The sequence below is a fragment of the Anolis carolinensis genome, unplaced genomic scaffold, assembly GCF_035594765.1.
Source record: "Anolis carolinensis isolate JA03-04 unplaced genomic scaffold, rAnoCar3.1.pri scaffold_15, whole genome shotgun sequence".
In the NCBI taxonomy this organism is placed as follows: Eukaryota; Metazoa; Chordata; class Lepidosauria; order Squamata; family Dactyloidae; genus Anolis; species Anolis carolinensis.
The window spans coordinates 11,443,722-11,463,826 of record NW_026943826.1 but is presented as its reverse complement, the minus strand read 5'-3'; the positions used below and the strand labels follow the sequence as shown (position 1 = coordinate 11,463,826).

At 47.2% G+C, this 20,105-nt stretch overlaps 2 protein-coding genes across 5 annotated transcripts in view; one reads left to right on the top strand and one right to left on the bottom strand.

Annotated features, from left to right (window-relative positions):
• Positions 1-19,764, bottom strand: part of tp73 (tumor protein p73) — a 43,811-nt gene extending 24,047 nt beyond the window's left edge. Inside the window, exons 1-4 of one of the 4 annotated variants that reach the window (XM_062965615.1) lie at positions 19,668-19,764; positions 10,822-10,917; positions 10,601-10,724; positions 1,781-2,026 (exon numbers count right to left, since the gene is read on the bottom strand). In XM_062965615.1, the coding sequence (XP_062821685.1) occupies positions 1,781-2,026; positions 10,601-10,724; positions 10,822-10,880 (429 nt within the window). In that variant the 5' untranslated portion in view covers positions 10,881-10,917; positions 19,668-19,764. Of the gene's footprint in view, positions 1-1,780; positions 2,027-8,577; positions 9,111-10,600; positions 10,725-10,821; positions 10,937-14,926; positions 14,979-19,667 lie in introns of those variants that run through there. The other 3 variants (XM_062965616.1, XM_062965614.1, XM_062965617.1) reach the window with 3 other exon arrangements.
• On the top strand, positions 13,008-16,684 carry LOC134294467 (golgin subfamily A member 6-like protein 24). Its single transcript, XM_062965625.1, has one exon. The coding sequence runs from the start codon at positions 15,409-15,411 to the stop codon at positions 16,621-16,623; it is 1,215 nt and encodes a 404-aa protein (XP_062821695.1). The 5' UTR covers positions 13,008-15,408; the 3' UTR covers positions 16,624-16,684.
• Positions 19,765-20,105: the final 341 nt, after the last annotated feature.

The following is a 20,105-nucleotide window of genomic DNA, read 5'->3' as shown; positions in this document are numbered from 1 at the left end:
CTATATTATTTAAGGTCATAGTCTTTTGGGGATGGTGCCTTGGGACCATCTCCTTCCATACCAGGACGAGGACAGATATAATTTAAGGTCATGGTCTTTTGAAGAAGGTGCCTTGGGTCCATCTCCTTCCATGCCAGGACGAGGACAGATTCATGGGCATCTCCTGGTATCATCAATGGTCAGATTGAGTTGTATCTCCTGTTCTATATTATTTAAGGACATGGTCTTTTGGAGAAGGTACCTTGGGACCATCTTCTTCCATGCCAGGATGAGGAGAGATGTATAGTCATCAAGTGGTATCACCAATGGTCAGATTGGGTTGTATCTCCTGTTCTATGTTATTTAAGGTCATGGTCTTTTGAGGATGGTGCCTTGGGACCATCTCCTTCCATGCCAGGATGTGGACAACTAGTATCACTGAGGGTCAGATTGGGTTGTATCTCCTCTTCCATATCATTTAAGGTCATGGTCTTTTGAAGATGGTGCCTTAGGACCATCTCCTTCCATGCCAGGATGAGGAGAGATGTATAGGCAACAAGTGATATCACCAAGGGTCAGATTGTGTTGTATCTCCTGTTCTATATAATTTAAGGTCATGGTCCTTTGGAGAAGGTACCTTGGGTCCATCTCCTGCCATGCCAGAATGAGGACAGATATAATTTAAAGTCATGGTCCTTTGGAGAAGATACCTTGGGTCCATCTCCTTCCATGCTTGAATGGGGACAGACATAATTTAAGGTTATGGTCATTTGGAGAAGATACCTTGGGTCCATCTCCTGCCATGCCAGAATGAGGACAGATATAATTTAAAGTCATGGTCCTTTGGAGAAGATACCTTGGGTCCATCTCCTGCCATGTCAGGATGAGGACAGATATAATTTAAGGTCATGGTCTTTTGGAGAAGGTGCCTTGGCTCCATCTCTTTCCATGCCAGGATGTGGACAACTGCTATCACCGAGGGTCAGATTGGGTTGTATTTCCTGTTCTATATTATTTAAGGTCATGGTCTTTTGGAGAAGGTACCTTGGGTCCATCTCCTTCCATGCCAGGATGAGGACAGATTCATGGGCATCAACTGGTATCATCAATGGTCAGAGTGAGTTGTATCTCCTGTTCTATATTATTTAAGGTCATGGTACTTTGGGGATGGTGCCTTGGGACCATCTTCTTCCATGCCAGGACAAGGAGAGATGTATAGGCATCAAGTGGTATCATCAGTGGTCAGATTGAGTTGTATCTCCTGTTCTATATTATTTAAGGTCATGGTCTTTTGGAGAAGGTACCTTGGGTCCATCTCCTTCCATGCTAGGACGAGGACAGATTCATGGGCATCAACTGGTATCATCAATGGTCAGAGTGAGTTGTATCTCCTGTTCTATATTATTTAAGGTCATGGTACTTTGGGGATGGTGCCTTGGGACCATCTTCTTCCATGCCAGGACAAGGAGAGATGTATAGGCATCAAGTGGTATCATCAGTGGTCAGATTGTGTTGTGTCTCCTGTTCTATATTATTTAAGCTCATGGTCTTTTGGAGAAGGTACCTTGGGTCCATCTTCTTCCATGCTAGGACGAGGACAGATATAATTTAAGGTCATGGTCTTTTGGAGAAGGTGCCTTGGGTCCATCTCCTTCCATGCCAGGATGTGGACAACTAGCATCACCGAGGGTCAGATTGGGTTGTATCTCCCGTTCTACATCACTCAAGGGGCTAGCCATTGAGGAGCTTCTTCCTACCAGGCCAACCCAAAATCCCGAAACATAATCAGCATGCGACTTACCGTCCAGGTGGCGGATTTGGCGGTGCTGGACTGCTGGAAGGTGACCTCGAAGTGGTGCGGTCCCGGGTAGTCGGTGTTGGAGGGGATGACGGGCGCCGGGGACATGGTGTCGAAGGTGGAGCTGGGCTGGGAGTACGGCGAGAGCGTCGGGACATTGGAGGCGTGCTCCGAGTTGTACGGGCTCGACGAGGCAGCTCGACTGTCAGTGCTCTGATCCATGCTGCCGTTGAGCAAATTGAACTGGGACTGGAGGAATGGGAAGAGGGGGAGGAGGGAAGGGAAGGTGTGGTGGAGAAGGAGAGAAGTCAGACGGCACGGGCGGCCTCCGAGGACGAGGCTTCAGCAAAACTTCCCCCGGTGGCTTGTTCGGACAGGCGTCATCCAGGGCCAGCACTGGTGTGGAAGTGGGAAATACCTTTGAGGGGTCGTGTGGTCGGGCTTTATATTTTGGTTTCGCTCCCCCCCTCCCCACATCACCTCATCACCGGGGGAAAAACAAGTCTCCACTTGCGCACCACAGAGAGAAGGGTATCCTTGACAGTGTGACCTCATTCCTCAACTCCATCCACAACACAACACAGAACGGGCTGTTACACCAGACGGACAACTACACCTCCCATCGTTCTCATGCTGGATTCGGGATGATGGGAGTCATAGGCTGAGATACCTACCTACCATGTGTGTGTGGCACATGTGGCTGGGAGTCGTAGGGTGAGATCCCGACCATGTGTGTGTGGCGCATGTGCCTGCCTGCAGCCGAGCGTCTTTCCTCTAGAGTAAGAATAAAAATTTGCCTCCTTGCTTTGCAAAGAGTGCATGTGTATGTGGCTCATGTGCCTGTCTGCAGCCAAGCGCCTCTCCTCTAGAGTAAGAATGAGAACTTTCCTCCTTGGTTTGCAAAGAGTGCATGTGTGTGTGGCGCATGTGCCTGCCTGCAGCCGAGCGCCTCTCCTCTAGAGTAAGAATAAGAATTTGCCTCCTTGGTTTGCAAAGAGTGCATGTGTGTGTGGCGCATGTGCCTGCCTGCAGCCGAGCGCCTCTCTTCTAGAGTAAGAATGAGAATTTGCCTCCTTGGTTTGCAAAGAGTGCATGTGTGTGTGGTGCATGAGCCTGCCTGCAGCCGAGTGCCTCTCCTCTAGAGTAAGAATGAGAATTTGCCTCTTTGCTTTGCAAATAGTGCATGTGTGTATGGCGTATGAGCCTGCCTGCAGCCGAGCGCCTCTCCTCTAGAGTAAGAATGAGAACTTGCCTTGGAAAGAGTGTGTGTGTGTGTGTGGTGCACATGCCTGCCTGCACACGAACACCTCTAGAGTAAGAGTGAGAACTTGCCTCCTTGCTTTGCAGAGTGCATGTGTGTGTGGCGCATGTGCCTGCCTGCAGCTGAGCGCCTCTGCTCTAGACCAAGAATGAGAACTTGCCTCCTTGCCTTGGAAAGTGTGTGTGTGTGTGTGGCGCATGTATCTGGTCTACACTGTCGAATTAATGCACTGTATCACCACGTCTCAATGCTACGCAATCCTGGGAGTTGTCGTTTTATGACGTCTTTAGCCTTCACTGCCCAAGAGTGCCAGAACCTCACCAAACTACAACTTCCAGCATTCCATAGCATTGAGCTATGATTGTATTCACGCTACAGTGTAGATGCATCTTAAGTCCTACAACTTGGCCGTAGAATCGCATTGGAAAAACTCACAGAGAGATGTTTACCTCTAGGAACCTCTAAGGCTGGACCTACACTGCCACATAGTGCACATCGAACTGAGTTACACGGTGAGTGTAGAGTAGATCCATATAATGCAGGTAGAATTGCATTTCATGTGTCTACACTGGATATTAGAGATGTGCACGGAAATTTCTCCTTTGTTTCCTTCGTGCTATTGTTTCGTTTCGACCGTTCGTCTACACACGAATGAAACGACACAAAACGAATTGCAATTCCATACGAATGCACAACACTACTATCTATACAATGCATTATATGATGGTGTAGATCCAACCTAGTTGTGTCCTCCAGCATGACTTTTATGGTCAACGTTCAGCAGACCTAGAGGCACAGATTGTGAACATATTCCCCAACTCTGTTTTTCCTCCACCACAGACACCCCAGTGTTTCTGACTCTCTCCATTGGTGTGACCCAACTATGCTTAATGCACTTGGAGATCTTCAATTGGGGGCCTGATCTTTGCCCCATTTCCCCCCCTTGGAGTCTGTTTGTTCCAAGGTGGAAGGCCAACATGCAAGAGCACGTCAGGAAACCGCCTTGTTCCAACACGTCCGTCAACTGCCTCTCAAAGACCTCGGTGGTGGGAAGGTGGGAGATGCGTCAGTTCGACAAATACAAAGGCATCAGATGTGGAGCACCAACAAAAGGAATTGTTCCCCGTCCCGGTCCTTTCCATTGTAAGGAAGACTCTCGGCTAAAACACAGATTTCCAAACTTTGGTCCTCGAGGTGTTTGGGGCTTCATCCTTGGCCAATAGGGTTGTGCTTTCGGGGTAAACCTTGACCCATTTCGTGTCTCAGTTTTCGGTGGGGGCTGCAATCCATTTTTTTGGGTCTCCCAAAATCGGGCGGGTAGATATCTGTTTTTGTTATTGGGGGGGGGGGTGCTTCTCAGGCACCCCTTCCTGTCATTTTAGGCATTTAAGCTGTTTCTACTCTAGAGGAGAGGTGCTCAGCTGCAGGCAGGTGCGCACTTTAAGGAGGCTTCTTACCGGTTTCTACTCTAGAGGAGAGGCGCTCAGCTGCAGGCAGGCACGTGTGCCACACACACATTCTTTCCAAGGCAAGGAGACAAGTTCTCATTCTTACTCTAGAGGAGAGGTGCTCAGCTGCGGGCAGGTGCGCACTTTAAGGAGGCTTCTTACCTGTTTATACTCTATAGGAGAGGTGCTCGGCTGCAGGCAGTCATGTGCGACACACATGCACTTTTTCCAAGGCAAGGAGGCAAGTTCTCATTCTTACTCTATAGGAGGCGCTCAGCTGCAGGCAGACGTGTGATTTAAGGAGGCTTCTTACCTGTTTCTACTCTAGAGGAGAGGTCCTCGGCTGCAGGCAGGCGTGTGCGCCACACACACACACACACATACACACTCTTTCCAATGCAAGGAGGCAAGTTCTCATTCTTATTCTAGAGGAGGCGCTCGGCTGCAGGCACATGCGCTACACACACACACTTTTTCCAAGGCAAAGAAGCAAGTTCTCATTCTTGCTCTAGACGAGAGGTGCTCAGCTGCAGGCAGGTGTGTGCTTTAAGGAGGCTTCTTACTTGTTTCTACTCTAGAGGAGAGGCGCTCTTTTTCTAAGGCAAGGAGGCAACTTCTCATTCTTAATCTAGAGGAGAGGTGCCCAGCTGCAGGCAGGTATGTGCTTCAAGGAGGTTTCTTACCTGTTTCTACTCTAGAGGAGAGGCACTCGGCTGCAGGCAGGCACATATGCCACACACACACACACTCTTTCTAAGGCAAGGAGGCAACTTCTCATTCTTGCTGTAGAAGAGAGGTGCTCAGCTGCAGGCAGGTGTGTGCTTTAAGGAGGCTTCTTACTTGTTCTTACTCTAGAGGAGAGGCGCTCAGCTGCAGGCAGGCACATATGCCACACAAACACGCACTCTGTGTAAGGCAAGGTGGCAACTTCTCATTCTTGCTCTAGAGGAGAGGTGCTCAGCTGCAGGCAGGTGTGTGCTTTAAGGAGGTTTCTTACCTGTTTCTACTCTAGAGGAGAGGCGCTCAGCTGCAGGCAGGCACATATGCCACACAAACACGCACTCTGTGTAAGGCAAGGTGGCAACTTCTCATTCTTGCTCTAGAGGAGAGGTGCTCAGCTGCAGGCAGGTGTGTGCTTTAAGGAGGTTTCTTACCTGTTCTTACTCTAGAGGAGAGGCGCTCAGCTGCAGGCAGGCACATATGCCACACAAACACGCACTCTTTCTAAGGCAAGGAGGCAACTTCTCATTCTTGCTGTAGAAGAGAGGTGCTCAGCTGCAGGCAGGTGTGTGCTTTAAGGAGGCTTCTTACTTGTTCTTACTCTAGAGGAGAGGCGCTCGGCTGCAGGTACATATGCCACACAAACACACACTCTTTCTAAGGCAATTTCCCATTCTTACTCTGGAGGAGGCGCCTGGCTGTTGATGTCTCCTGAGCCGTGGGAGCCACACACATAGTGACCTATTTCCACTTTTGTTATATGTGTATAGCTCTAGATGTGGCTCCGTCCCTGAACCAGTGTACTCTGAGCATGGCGATAACGTGGCACGGCAGCAAACCAACCAGACACGATTCCACACAATTTGGGACCAGACCCGTCTTTTGCCGGGCCATGGTGCCAAAGGGCCAGGTGGCTCCCGAGCGCATATTTTCGGGGCGAAGAGAGGTGTTTGGTGCCGGCGCGAGTCGCGTCTTGCCCCGAAATTCCACCCGTTGCTGGCTGAACAGAGAGGATATTGTGGGAGACGCAGGCGCGCTTGGAGGTCTCCAAGACAGGGATGGCTCAGGCGGGCACATTAAAAAAAAATATGCAAAAGCGATTATAGCGCAACATCGGGTGAGGTTTTGGCAATCCCAAGTCGTGACACGTTGCCTTGATTCCAAAGTTGGGTTCGTTTTTCAGTATTTACTGCCACAAAAATCCCATATGATAATGTGTCAGAATCGACTTAAAACCACAGCACAATAACGGAGCGGATTCCGAACCGTTGGACTAATTGCCGTGCGCCAGCGTTCCCGCCTCCGATGCCGTGTTGTGTGTGCAACGCGTGTGTTTTCTCATAACCTTAGGAGGTAATTGCTCCGCGGAGCGGTTATGCCGCTCCAACTCTTGCAAGGATCCCGTCTATTGAACTGCGTTTTCCGTCGATTTGTTGTGGTGCTTAATTTGTAAAATCATAACGTAATTTGACGTTTAATAGGCTTTTCCGTAATTCCCTCCTTATTATCCAACATTTTTGCTTATCCAACATTCAGCCGGCCCGTTTATGTTGGATAAGTGAAACTCTATTGTTCAATTATTGATATTATTATTCAATTATTATTATTATTCGATTATTATTTTACATCCAACGTTCTGGCCGCCCGTTTATGTTGGATAAGTAAGACTCTATTATTCAATTATTGTTACTATTATTCAATTATTATTATTATTCTATTATTAATTTACAAAAGCACAGTATGACACAGCAAACAAGATGCATGTATATGCTGGATTTCATATCACAAAATCACAAGTCGAATTATTAGTATTGTTGTTGTTGTTGTTATTTGAAACACAACAAGATGAGTCCACAGCAGACACTCTTCTGGCTGTAATAATAATAATAATAATAATAATAATAATAATAATAATAATAATAATAATAATGACTGTTATTATTATGTTCCATATGCTGGATTTCGTATCACAAAATAACAAGTCGAATTATTATTATTATTATTATTATTATTATTATTATTATTATTATTATTATTATTTGAAACACAACAAGATGAGTCCACAGCAGACACTCTGCTGGCTGTTGTATTATTATTATTATTATTATTATTATTATTATTATTATTATTATTATTATGTTCCATCTTCTCCATCTCCTTGAATTGCTTCGCAACAACATTATTCCCGGTGTGATGTGACCAAAATAGAAGAGAGTGGGATCATGACTTCCCTCAACCTATGCTCCTATTAATGTTGCATCCAATCATATCTAGATTTGTTGCTGCTGCATGACATAGTTGCATTGAGCAATGCATCCTTGAGATCCAACTTCTGCTTGCAAACCTACCCTAGATCATCAATGTCGGCTTGCAAACCTACCTTAGATCATCAACTTTGGCTTGCAAACCTACCCTAGATCATCAAACCTACCCTAGATCATCATCTTGGGCTTGCAAGCCTACCCATGATCATCAAACCTACCCTAGATCATCAACTTCGGCTTGCAAACCTACCCTAGATCATCAAACCTACCCTAGATATTCAACTTTGGCTTGCAAACCTACCCTAGATCATCAATGTCGGCTTGCAAACCTACCTTAGATCATCAACTGCGGCTTGCAAACCTACCCTAGATCATCAAACCTACCCTAGATCATCATCTTGGGCTTGCAAGCCTACCCATGATCATCAAACCTACCCTAGATCATCAACTTTGGCTTGCAAGCCTACCCATGATCATCAAACCTACCCTAGATCTTCAACTTCGACCTGCAAACCTACCCTAGATCTTCAACTTGGGCTTGCAAGCCTACCCATGATCATCAAACCTACCCATGATCATCAACTTGGGCTTGCAAACCTACCCTAGATCATCAAACCTACCCTAGATCATCATCTTGGGCTTGCAAGCCTACCCATGATCATCAAACCTACCCTAGATCATCAACTTGGGCTTGCAAGCCTACCCATGATCATCAACTTGGGCTTGCAAACCTACCCTAGATCATCATCTTGGGCTTGCAAGCCTACCCATGATCATCAAACCTACCCTAGATCATCAAACCTACCCTAGATCATCAACTTCAGCTTGCAAACCTACCCTAGATCATCAACGTTGGCTTGCAAACCTACCCATGATCATCAAACCTATCCTAGATAATCAAACCTACCCTAGATCATCAACTTCGGCTTCCAAACCTACCCTAGATCTTCAACTTCGGCTTCCAAACCTACCCTAGATCTTCAACTTCGGCTTCCAAACCTACCCTAGATCTTCAACTTCATCTTGCAAACCTACCCTAGATTCCAAGGCATCTGCAATGCGCCACAACCACATGAGAACGGATACGAAAGAGACGTTGTCACCTACCGTGGCGTAGTCCTGCATGGGGTGGCTGGCGTACAGCATTTTAGCTCCTGCGGAGTCCGAGAGTCGCCAGAACGTTCCTTTCTTCCGGACTCATGTGGTCAAGGTGTGCAAAGACATCGCGAAGAGGAGTGAAGTCCGTCTTTGCCTCACTTCCCCGAATGCCGCCTTGGTCCTGTCATCGTGGTTGCATCTAACAACAAAACCCATGCCCACCCCTTCTGCCGCTCTCATGACTATTCATTAAGTGGCAAGGCAGGTCTAGACTTGCCCGGTGATGTATTGGACGGTACCAATCGTGGTTGGAGGTGGTTGGTTGCCTGTAATAATCCCCGCAAGGGGCGCAAACGAGCCCGAATCGAAGCGTCGCCCAAGCTGTGGACTCCGGAGAGCGACGCCTCACGTGAAAGAAGCAAACAAAGGTCTTTTCTCAGGAGGGTCGGCGAGAAGAAATCGACACTTTCCAAGAGCAGGTTGCGCTTCTGTAGCTTCCGCTCACGGCCTTGTTTGTACACAAGACACACAAACTCACAAGACACATGAATGCAGACATGGCTCCAACCCGAAACAGAGCGTTGCCTCACTTGGAAGAAGTAAACAAAGGTCTTTTCTCAAGGGGGTCGGCGAGAAGAAATCGACACTTTCCAAGAACAGGTTGCGCTTCTGTAGCTTCCGCTCACGGCCTTGTTTGTACACAAGACACACGAACTCACAAGACACGTGAATGCAGACACAGCTCCAACCCAAAACCGAGTGTTGCCTCACTTGGAAGAAGTAAACAAAGGTCTTTTCTCAAGGGGGTCGGCGAGAAGAAATCGACACTTTCCAAGAGCAGGTTGCGCTTCTGTAGCTTCCACTCACAGCCTTGTTTGTACACAAGACACACAAACTCACAAGACACATGAATGTAGACACAGCTCCAACCCGAAACGGAGTGTTGCCTCACTTGGAAGAAGTAAACAAAGGTCTTTCCTCAGGAGGGTCGGTGAGAAGAAATCGACACTTTCCAAGAGCAAGTTGTGCTTCTGTAGCTTCCGCTGACATGTCTCGTGTGTTCGCTTGTGTACTTGCGAACACACCTTGTTCGTACACAAGTGAACACACGAGACATGTGAACGCAGACATGGCCCCAACCCGAAATGAAGTGCGCTCCAGAAAGCAACGCCTCACTTGAAAGAAGTAAACAAAGGTCTTTACTCAGGAGGGTCGACGAGAAGAAATCGACACTTTCCAAGAGCAGGTTGCGCTTCTGTATCTTCCGCTCGTGGTCTTGTTTGTACACAAGCGAACACACAAGACACGTGAACGCAGACACGGCCCCAACCTGAAACGGAGTGTCGAGTGTGGACTCCGGAGAGTGACGCCTCACTTGGAAGAAGCAAACAAAGCTGAGGAAACACAGAGGAGCAAAAGAGCCAAAACACTTGAGCCAAAACACTGGCACGTTGGACTCGAAAGCATTGGGACCCGTAGCCATGCACACCTTTTGGAAGCTCCAACGGGAACCCAATGGAGTGCATCTACACTGTAGCATTGCTCCACTTTGACACCACTTTGATAGCCATTGTCGAGGTCTTCAGCCTTCTCGGTTTTAGAGATACGAAGTGCTCATTCACGAATACAACTCCAGTTGTATTAAGCTGTGTTGCGATGGAAGCCAGCTAAAATCTCGCAGCCGTGTTCGGGCTTGCTCGGGCATGCCCCAGCACGTTTCGACACGCTCCGACATTGATCCATGCGGTATTTTAACACACCGAGTCTTTGCCACGTGTTACATAAAGTTGGTTATGTCTGTCAAAGATATGAACAATCTAAAAAATAATCACGCAAGAATGTCGAGCAAGGTGTTTCAAAATTTCGCCATAATCTATACACGTAATAAACGTGAAAATACATATATGTGTAGCTGGGATGTCCAAGAGCCTTACTGATTTTTTCCCTCCACCATAGACATCCCAGTGTTTCCTACTTTCCATGAACATGTCCAAGAGCCCTGCCAACGTTACTCACAACCTTATGCACTTACCATGACTGAAGTGTTCATGCTCCTCATCTGGAAAACGTCCATCGTGACTTCGGTCCGGTTCGGGGTCTCGCTGCCCGTTCTGGGTCCCGATTGCGGAAGGTCGAAGTAAGTGCTGTCCGGCTCCCTGGAGAGAGGCGACAACGTCAATTAAGTCTCCACTCAAGTTGCTCTCCCGGATACAGAAACAAGTCCCAAGGATCGCAGGTGAAGGAGACACTTACAGGGTGCTCCAGAGATGCTCAAAGGTGGTGCCTTCATCCGCTGGGGAGGACCGGGACATTTTCACCGGAGGACGATCGGAAGGAGGATAAACGGCCCTGAAAGAAAGATCACAACGCACACATAGACATGGCAAACATACAATGCCGTTAGACATACGACATATATAGACGGACACAGAGGCCATTCCACATTTTCCAGCTTCATTTAACTAATTTACAATAACATGAACACTGCCAAGAATGAGGAAGTACTCCCATCAAGGGCTCGGGCCGTCCACCTGTGACACCCGAGCCCTTGATGGGAGTACTTCCTCATTCTTGGCAGTTTTCATGGTGTCGTAAATAATAATAAATTTCCTACTCAAGAGATGCGACTGTCTTTCGGGCTGCTTAGGTCAACAGCGAGCTAGGCTATCAATGGTCGGGAGCTTAATCTGACCCTAGTCCACCTGTGACACCCGAGCCCTTGATGGGAGTACTTCCTCATTCTTGGCAGTTTTCATGGTGTCGTAAATAATAATAAATTTCCTACTCAACAGATGCAACTGTCTTTCGGGCTGCTTAGGTCAACAGCGAGCTAGGCTATCAATGGTCGGGAGCTTAATCTGACCCTAGTCCACCTGTGACACCCGAGCCCTTGATGGGAGTACTTCCTCATTCTCGGCAGTTTTTCATGGTGTCGTAAATAAAGCGGTACCTAAATTTCCTACTTGAGAGATGCAACTGTCTTTCGGGCTGCTTAGGTCAACAGCGAGCTAGGCTATTTAATGGTCGGAAGCTCAATCCGATCTGAGCTTTGATCTTGGTGAGTAGTGATTTATTGCAGCTGGCTACTAACCAGCTGAGCGACACCTTTCATTGGGTGCAAATAATCGAAACCGCAGGTAACTTTTACCAGTGGATATTGGGGTCGTATGACATTTCGAATGTCTTCTTATGGATCTCGCTGAGCGACGATTCTACAGCACTGAGTCATGGAAGTTCAAGTAGATGGACTTTGTGAGAACTCTCCAAGGTGCTGAAAAAAGGTTCAGCACCTCAAACAGCAACCGGAATAGAAGCCACCAGCTAACTCCCATTGGAGATCCAATTGGGACCAAGGATCACCCAATTATTATATCACCCGAAGCAGAACAACGTCCCAAAACCAGTGAACGGGTGACTACAAATCCCAGCAGCCAAGACGTTGCCTCGGAAAGGTGGCAAGAGTTCTTAAAGGGAGGTGAGCAGCTCCCTGTTTGTGCCATTGCAAGACAACGCGGGTGCCATATGGCACAACGTCTAATTAATTACAACTTATTGAATCTACCCGACCACGATCGCCGAGGGATCGCACGCTCCTCGGAGGATTCGCCCTTAGAAACAAAGCCCCGAAGAACTCATTAGCCGGAACAGTTGCCATTTCGGCTCCAGACGGAACCGGAGGCTGGGAATTGCAGACATTCAACAATCAAGGCCAGCTATAATAATAATAATAATAATAATAATAATAATAATAATAATAATAATAATAATAATAATAAGAATTTTTGATGACCCAAAATGCAGACTGTGCAAGGAAACCGACGAAACCATGGATCATATCCTCAGCTGCTGTAAGAAAATTGCACAGACAGACTACAAACAGAGGCACAACTCTGTGGCCCAAATGATTCATTGGAACTTATGCCTCAAGTACCAAAGAACTGGTGGGATCACAAACCTGCAAAAGTATTGATAAATGAGCACGCAAAGATACTGTGGGACTTCTGAATCCAGACTGACAAAGTTCTGGAACACAACACACCAGACATCACAGTTGTGGAAAAGAAAAAGGTTTGGATCATTGATGTCGCCATCCCGGGTGAAAAACAACAGGAAAAACTCAGCCGCTCTCAGGACCTCAAGATTGAACTTCAAAGACTCTGGCAGAAACCAGTGCAGGTGGTCCCGGTGGTGATGGGCACACTGGGTGCCGTGCCAAAAGATCTCAGCCGGCATTTGGAAACAATAGACATTGACAAAATTACAATCTGCCAACTGCAAAAGGCCACCCGACTGGGATCTACGCGCATCATCCGAAAATACATCACACAGTCCTAGACACTTGGGAAGTGTTCCACTTGTGATTTTGTGAAACGAAATCCAGCATGTCTATCTTGTTTGCTGTGTCATAATAAAATAATAATAATAATAATAATAATAATAATAATAATAATAATAATAATAATAATATAAAATAATAATAATAATAATTCTCAAAAGCAAGCTCAATGGAGGCAACACCATCAAGGCCATAAACACCTGGGCCATACCTGTCATAAGATATGCTGCTGGCATCATAAACTGGACACAGGCGGAACTGGACAATTTGGACAGAAAAACAAGAAAACTCATGACCATTCATCATTCACTGCACCCTCACAGTGATGTTGACCGGCTATATCTGCCTAGAAGATCAGGGGGCAGAGGACTCTTGCAAGTAAAACAAGCAGTCAAAGAAGAAGAACATGCCCTGGCAGAATATGTCAAGCAAAGGGAAGAACTTGCTTTGATTGAAGTCAAAAATCAGAAACTCCTCAAAGCACAGCAGACAAAAAACCAGTACAAGAAAACCGCACTACAAACTAGAGCTGAAAGCTGGCACAACAAAAACATTGCATGGAAAGTTCCTTGACAAAACTGATTTTGTGATACGAAATCCAGCATATCTATCTTGTTTGCTGTGTCATAATAAAATAATAATAATAATAATAATAATAATAATAATAATAATAATAATAAAGCAAAGTGAAGAACCTGCTTTGATTGAAGTCAAAAATCAGAAACTCCTCAAAGCACAGCAGACAAAAAAGCAGTACAAGAAAACCGCACTACAAACTAGAGCTGACGAAGCATTGCATGGAAAGTTCCTTGACAAAACTGATTTTGTGATACGAAATCCAGCATATCTATCTTGTTTGCTGTGTCATAATAAAATAATAATAATAATAATAATTTTATTTTTAAATAAAATATTTAAAAAAATATTTTTAAATAATATATTTTATTTTTATTTGATCAACGATATAGTCATTCAATAGAAACCGCCGTATAAGAGTGAAACAGCGAGTTAAAATAATAAGAGAATGGGCTAAGGCTGCCCCAACCAAGGAGGGGGAAGCAGCCAGGCCTTGAAGCTGCAAGGCCATTCAGTGCTAATCAAGGCGACCAGTGGCAACGTTCACACTTGCCTCCAGCAGACAAGATTTAAACCCCACTTGCCTAGTTTCTGACAAACCTCACAACCTCCGAGAATGCCCGCCATAGATGTGGGCGAAAAGTCAGGAGAGAATGCTACCGGGACAGGGCTGGACATCCCGGAAGACTCACTGCAACCCAGTGATCCCGGCCGTGAAAACCTTCGACAGTACATAAGACCTCACACACCTCTGAGGATGCCCGCCGTAGATGTGGGCGAAACATCAGGAGAGAGTGCTACCGTGACATGGCTGGACAGCCCACAAGACACACAGCAACCCACTGATGCCAGCCGTGAAAGCCTTTGACAATACATAAGACCTCACACACCTCTGAGGATGCCTGCCGTAGATGTGGTTGAAATGTCAGGAGAGAATGCTACCGGGACATGGCCAGACAGCCCAGAAGACTCACAGCAACCGAGTGATCCCGGCTGTGAAAGCCTTCGACAATACAAAGACCTCACATAACCTATGAGGATGCCTGCTGTAGATGTGGGCGAAATGTCAGGAGAGAATGCTTCTGGAACAGGGCTGGACTCACATCAACCCAGTGATTCCGGCCATGACACATTCCTTTTCTATCCGTGACTAAAGTGATACCATAAGAACAGCATTCGAAAGTGCCAGGAGATGCTAAATGTAGGCTCACGAAGGCTGGACGGCCATCTGTCGGGAGGGATCGGGTTGTGTCTTTCGACAAGGGGGCTTTTGGGGACTCTAGGATCGTATGAAAGGAAGAACGGCTCTCTTTGGAGACAAACAACAAATAGAAATGCCAAAGAGAAGAAAGAGAAGTTCAAAGGCCTAAGTAAACAAGAGCAAAATAATATTATTTTTTTACTCCTGGAAAGAGAGATTGAGAGAAGGTGGGCAATGCCTCCTACCTGTCCGGCACAAAGGCCCCGGGGTGGAGGCTCCGTAGTAGGACTTGTAGCGTCCCGGTCTCCAAGGCGATGAGGACAAGGAGTTGCGTTGAGCTCTTGCACACGCTGAAGCAGCCAAGCAAGCGTGGCAGGGAGGGAAACCGGGCAAGGCTTCCTGGCCCAGCCAAGGCATGGATGGGGCTGTTTTGAGGTCAGGGTTGGAAGCCAACCTCACGCCGTTCAAGTCCGCAGTCCTCAATGAGGAAGAGTTAGTGAGCTTTAGAAGAGGCCGAGGGGATCCCTTCCTCCCTGGAGCCTGAATGTCAGTCGGAATGTCATCTGTTTGATGACGATGAGATCAGAACCATAGAAGACCCCCAAAGGCCACCCAGCCCAACACTCTTCTGTCAGGAGAAGATGGAGATGGAGGAAGAGGAGAAGGAGATGGAGAAAGAGAAGGAGATGGAGATGAAGATGAAGGAGATGAAGAAGGAGGAGAAGAAATGGAGATGAAGGAGATGGTGAAAGAGAAGGAGATGGAGAAGAATGAGATGCAGATGGAGAAAGAGAAGAAGGAGGAGGAGGAAGAGATGGAGATGAAGATGAAGGAGATGGAGGAGATGGAGAAGGAGATGGAGAAGGAGATGGAGAAGAATGAGATGCAGATGGAGAAAGAGAAGAAGGAGGAGGAGGAAGAGATGGAGATGAAAATGAAGGAGATGGAGGAGATGGAGAAGGAGATGGAGAAGGAGATGGAGAAGAATGAGATGCAGATGGAGAAAGAGAAGAAGGAGGAGGAGGAAGAGATGGAGATGAAGATGAAGGAGATGGAGGAGATGGAGAAGGAGATGGAGAAGGAGATGGAGAAGAATGAGATGCAGATGGAGAAAGAGAAGGAGGAGGAGGAGGAAGAGATGGAGATGAAGATGAAGGAGATGGAGGAGATGGAGAAGGAGATGGAGAAGGAGATGGAGAAGAATGAGATGCAGATGGAGAAAGAGAAGAAGGAGGAGGAGGAAGAGATGGAGATGAAAATGAAGGAGATGGAGGAGATGGAGAAGGAGATGGAGAAGGAGATGGAGAAGAATGAGATGCAGATGGAGAAAGAGAAGGAGGAGGAGGAGGAAGAGATGGAGATGAAGATGAAGGAGATGGAGGAGATGGAGAAGGAGATGGAGAAGGAGATGGAGAAGAATGAGATGCAGATGGAGGCGGAGATGGAAGAGATGGAAAAGAAAGAGATGGAGAAGGAGATGGTGAGGAGAAGACATGGAGATGAAGGAGATGGAGAAAGAGAAGGAGATGGAGGAGGAGATGGAGATGAAGATGAAGGAGATGAAGAAGGAGGAGAAGAAATGGAGATGAAGGAGATGGTGAAAGAGAAGGAGATGGAGAAGAATGAGATGCAGATGGAGAAAGAGAAGAAGGAGGAGGAGGAAGAGATGGAGATGAAGATGAAGGAGATGGAGGAGATGGAGAAGGAGATGGAGAAGAATGAGATGCAGATGGAGGCGGAGATGGAAAAGAAAGAGATGGAGAAGGAGATGGAGAAGAATGAGATGCAGATGGAGGCGGAGATGGAAGAGATGGAAAAGAAAGAGATGGAGAAGGAGATGGTGGGGAGAAGACATGGAGATGAAGGAGATGGAGAAGGAGATGAAGATGAAGGAGAAGGAGGAAGAAGGAGACGGAGAAGGAGATGGATAAGAAAGAGATGAAGAAGGAGAAGGAGGAGGAAGAGGTGGAGATGAAGATGAAGGAGATGGAGGAGATGGAGAAGGAGATGGAGAAGAATGAGACGCAGATGGAGGCGGAGATGGAAAAGAAAGAGATGGAGAAGGAGATGGAGAAGAATGAGATGCAGATGGAGAAAGAGAAGAAGGAGGAGGAGGAAGAGATGGAGATGAAGATGAAGGAGATGGAGGAGATGGAGAAGGAGATGGAGAAGGAGATGGAGAAGAATGAGATGCAGATGGAGGCGGAGATGGAAGAGATGGAAAAGAAAGAGATGGAGAAGGAGATGGTGAGGAGAAGACATGGAGATGAAGGAGATGGAGAAGGAGATGAAGATGGAGAAGGAGGAAGAAGGAGACGGAGAAGGAGATGGATAAGAAAGAGATGAAGAAGGAGAAGGAGGAGGAAGAGATGGAGAAGGAGATGAAGAAGAAGAAAAAGGAGATGAAGATGAAGGAGATGGAGATGGAGGAAGCGGGGAGAAGGAGATGAAGAAGAAGGAGAAGGAGATGGATATGGATAAGAAAGAGATGGAGATGGTGGAGGAGATGGGGAAGAGATGGAGAAGAATGAGATGTAGATGGAAAAGGAGAAGAAGGAGGAAGAGATGGAGATGAAGATGAAGAAGATGTAGAAGGAGATGGTGATGGAGATGGAGGAGAATATATGTCCCTGGGTGTATCAACAATTCCGTTTGACCCCACTTGAACTTGCTATGGAATCCTGGGAGACGTAGTTTGGCAAGACAGCAGCCATCGTGGTCAGAGAAGGTTCCTCTTGGGGAAGAGAGGCCGCACTCGCAAGGCCTCCTTGAGGAAGGCCATTGTCTCCGGTCTGCTTTGCGACTCAGTTTCCTCCACATTTCCCAGCATCTCAGGCGGAGCTGGTGATCTCGATTTCCTCTGATTAGAAGAGACAACAAGTCCCGACGTGCTTTTCTTTATATCCAGAGATGGTGGTGTGATGCGGACCTTTCCTAATTGCATTGACACCTCTGGACCTCAGGGAATGCGTGATACAACGGGTGGTTAATTACCTTTTCCCCCCACGAATTGGAGTTTTGGATCTGAGTCTGGAGCCCGGGTTCGAATCTAGGGGAGCAGGGGGAGCTCCCACCCGTCAGCTCCAACTTTGCCTCCCTACGAGGCTGAGAGAGTGTGACATGCCTAGGACTACTCGATATGTTTTTCCATGACGCGTAGTTTTGGATCTGAGTCTGGAGCTCGGGTTCAAATCTAGGGGAGCAGGGTGAGCTCCCGCCCGTCAGCTCCAGCTTTGCCTCCCTATGAGGCTGAGAGAGCGTGACATGCCTAGGTCCACACAATATTTTTTTTCCATGTCGTGTAGTTTTGGATCTGAGTCTGGAGCCCGGGTTCGAATCTAGGAGAGCGGGGTGAGTTCCCACCCGTCAGCTCCAGCTTTGCATACTTATGAGGCTGAGAGAGCGTGACATGCCTAGGTCCACACAATATTTTTTTTCCATGTCGTGTAGTTTTGGATCTGAGTCTGGAGCCCGGGTTCGAATCTAGGGGAGCAGGGTGAGCTCCCACCCGTCAGCTCCAGCTTTGCCTCCCTACGAGGCTGAGAGAGTGTGACATGCCTAGGACTACTCGATATGTTTTTCCATGACGCGTAGTTTTGGATCTGAGTCTGGAGCCCGGGTTCGAATCTAGGGGAGCAGGGTGAGCTCCCACCCGTCAGCTCCAGCTTTGCCTCCCTACGAGGCTGAGAGAGTGTGACATGCCTAGGACTACTCGATATGTTTTTCCATGACGCGTAGTTTTGGATCTGAGTCTGGAGCCCGGGTTCGAATCTAGGGGAGCAGGGTGAGCTCCCGCCCGTCAGCTCCAGCTTTGCCTCCCTACGAGGCTGAGAGAGTGTGACATGCCTAGGGCTACTCGATATGTTTTTCCATGACGTGGAGTTTTGGATCTGAGTCTGGAGCCCGAGTTCGAATCTAGGGGAGCAGGGGGAGCTCCCATCCGTCAGCTCCAGCTTTGCCTCCCTGTGAAGCTTAGAGAGTGTGACATGCCTAGGTCCACACGATACGTTTTTCCATGACGCGGAGTTTTGGATCTGAGTCTGGAGCCCGGGTTCGAATCTAGGAGAGCGGGGTGAGTTCCCACCCGTCAGCTCCAGCTTTGCATACCTATGAGGCTGAGAGAGCGTGACATGCCTAGGTCCATACAATATTTTTTTTCCATGTCGTGTAGTTTTGGATCTGAGTCTGGAGCCCGGGTTCGAATCTGGGGGAGCGGGGGGAGCTCCTGCCCGTCAGCTCCAGCTTCCCATGCGAAAAGTGTCCCACAGGATGGTAACAAATCTGGTCACTGTCCCCTGAGCAACGTCCTTGCGGGCGGCCAACTCTCTCTCGGGAACTCCTCAGCAAGCGAGAGTCCAAAAGTGGCAGCCTAAGACCAGATGAGAAACTCCACGAGACGCCGAGCCAGTCCCAAGAAATGGGGCTTGTGGTTTTGCTTTTGACACGGTTAATAATAATAATAATAATAGTAATAATAATAATAACAACAACAATGAATATAACGAATAATAATAAATAAGTAATGAAGGAAATGGGGAAAAAATATATAACAAAGCGGTGCAATTTCCCACTTGGCCACAAGAGGCGCCTATGTAGCTTAACCCTATGGCTCCTTATTACAGAGCTGTTTAAACAGGCTGCAATATCTCGACCTGGCCACTTGATGGCAGCAAAGGATAGGACATTGGGCGCTTTGGAGGCTCTTAACAACAACAACAACAACAACAATAATAATAATACAATAATAAGATTTTTATTTATTACCCGCTCTGTTTCAACATGGGATTTGTTGTCTAGCAAACTAAAGCTCTCTGGATCTCATAGTCTTGAATTAAATAATTTCCCCCTCCCCTATAGTTTGCAATGGAATCTTCCAAGCTGCATTGGAGTAAACAGGGCACTGGGCGATACCATTGCAAAGAGAGGGGGGTTCTGGAGAGTTTGGGTCCCTTAAAAACCCCAATTCCTGGGTTTTTCTCCCCTTACCTGCCTGGATCTGGGTTCGAAGGTGGCCAAGGAAGAGCCTGTGCCTCTGGCTTAGATCTGGCTCCTCTGCTTCCCTCGGCCAGGGATGAATGGGTCTCTATGGAAGGGGGAAGTGGCCTTTTTAACCCTTTCCTCCCAGGACAGAAGCTGGAAAAGGCGCCTTTTGGAGGCCCAAGGGCGGGAAGCCTGGAAGCAGCCATGCACTGGGTGCAAAAATAGTATTATTATTGCTCCAAACCATCTAAAAGCTCAGTGGAGATTAATTGCACTATTATTATTATTATTATCATTATCATCATCATCATCTCCTAAAGTCAAAGCTAAATGCACTATTATATTATATTATTATTATCTCCCAAAGTCAAAGCTAAATGGATATGAGTTGCATTATTGTTATTATTATTATCTCCCAAAGTCAAAGCTAAATGGATACAAGTT

What these genes read in the sequence shown, in the direction of transcription:
- LOC134294467 (XM_062965625.1), top strand. Translation starts at nt 15,409, where the DNA reads ATGGAGATGAAGGAGATGGTGAAAGAGAAGGAGATGGAGAAGAATGAG.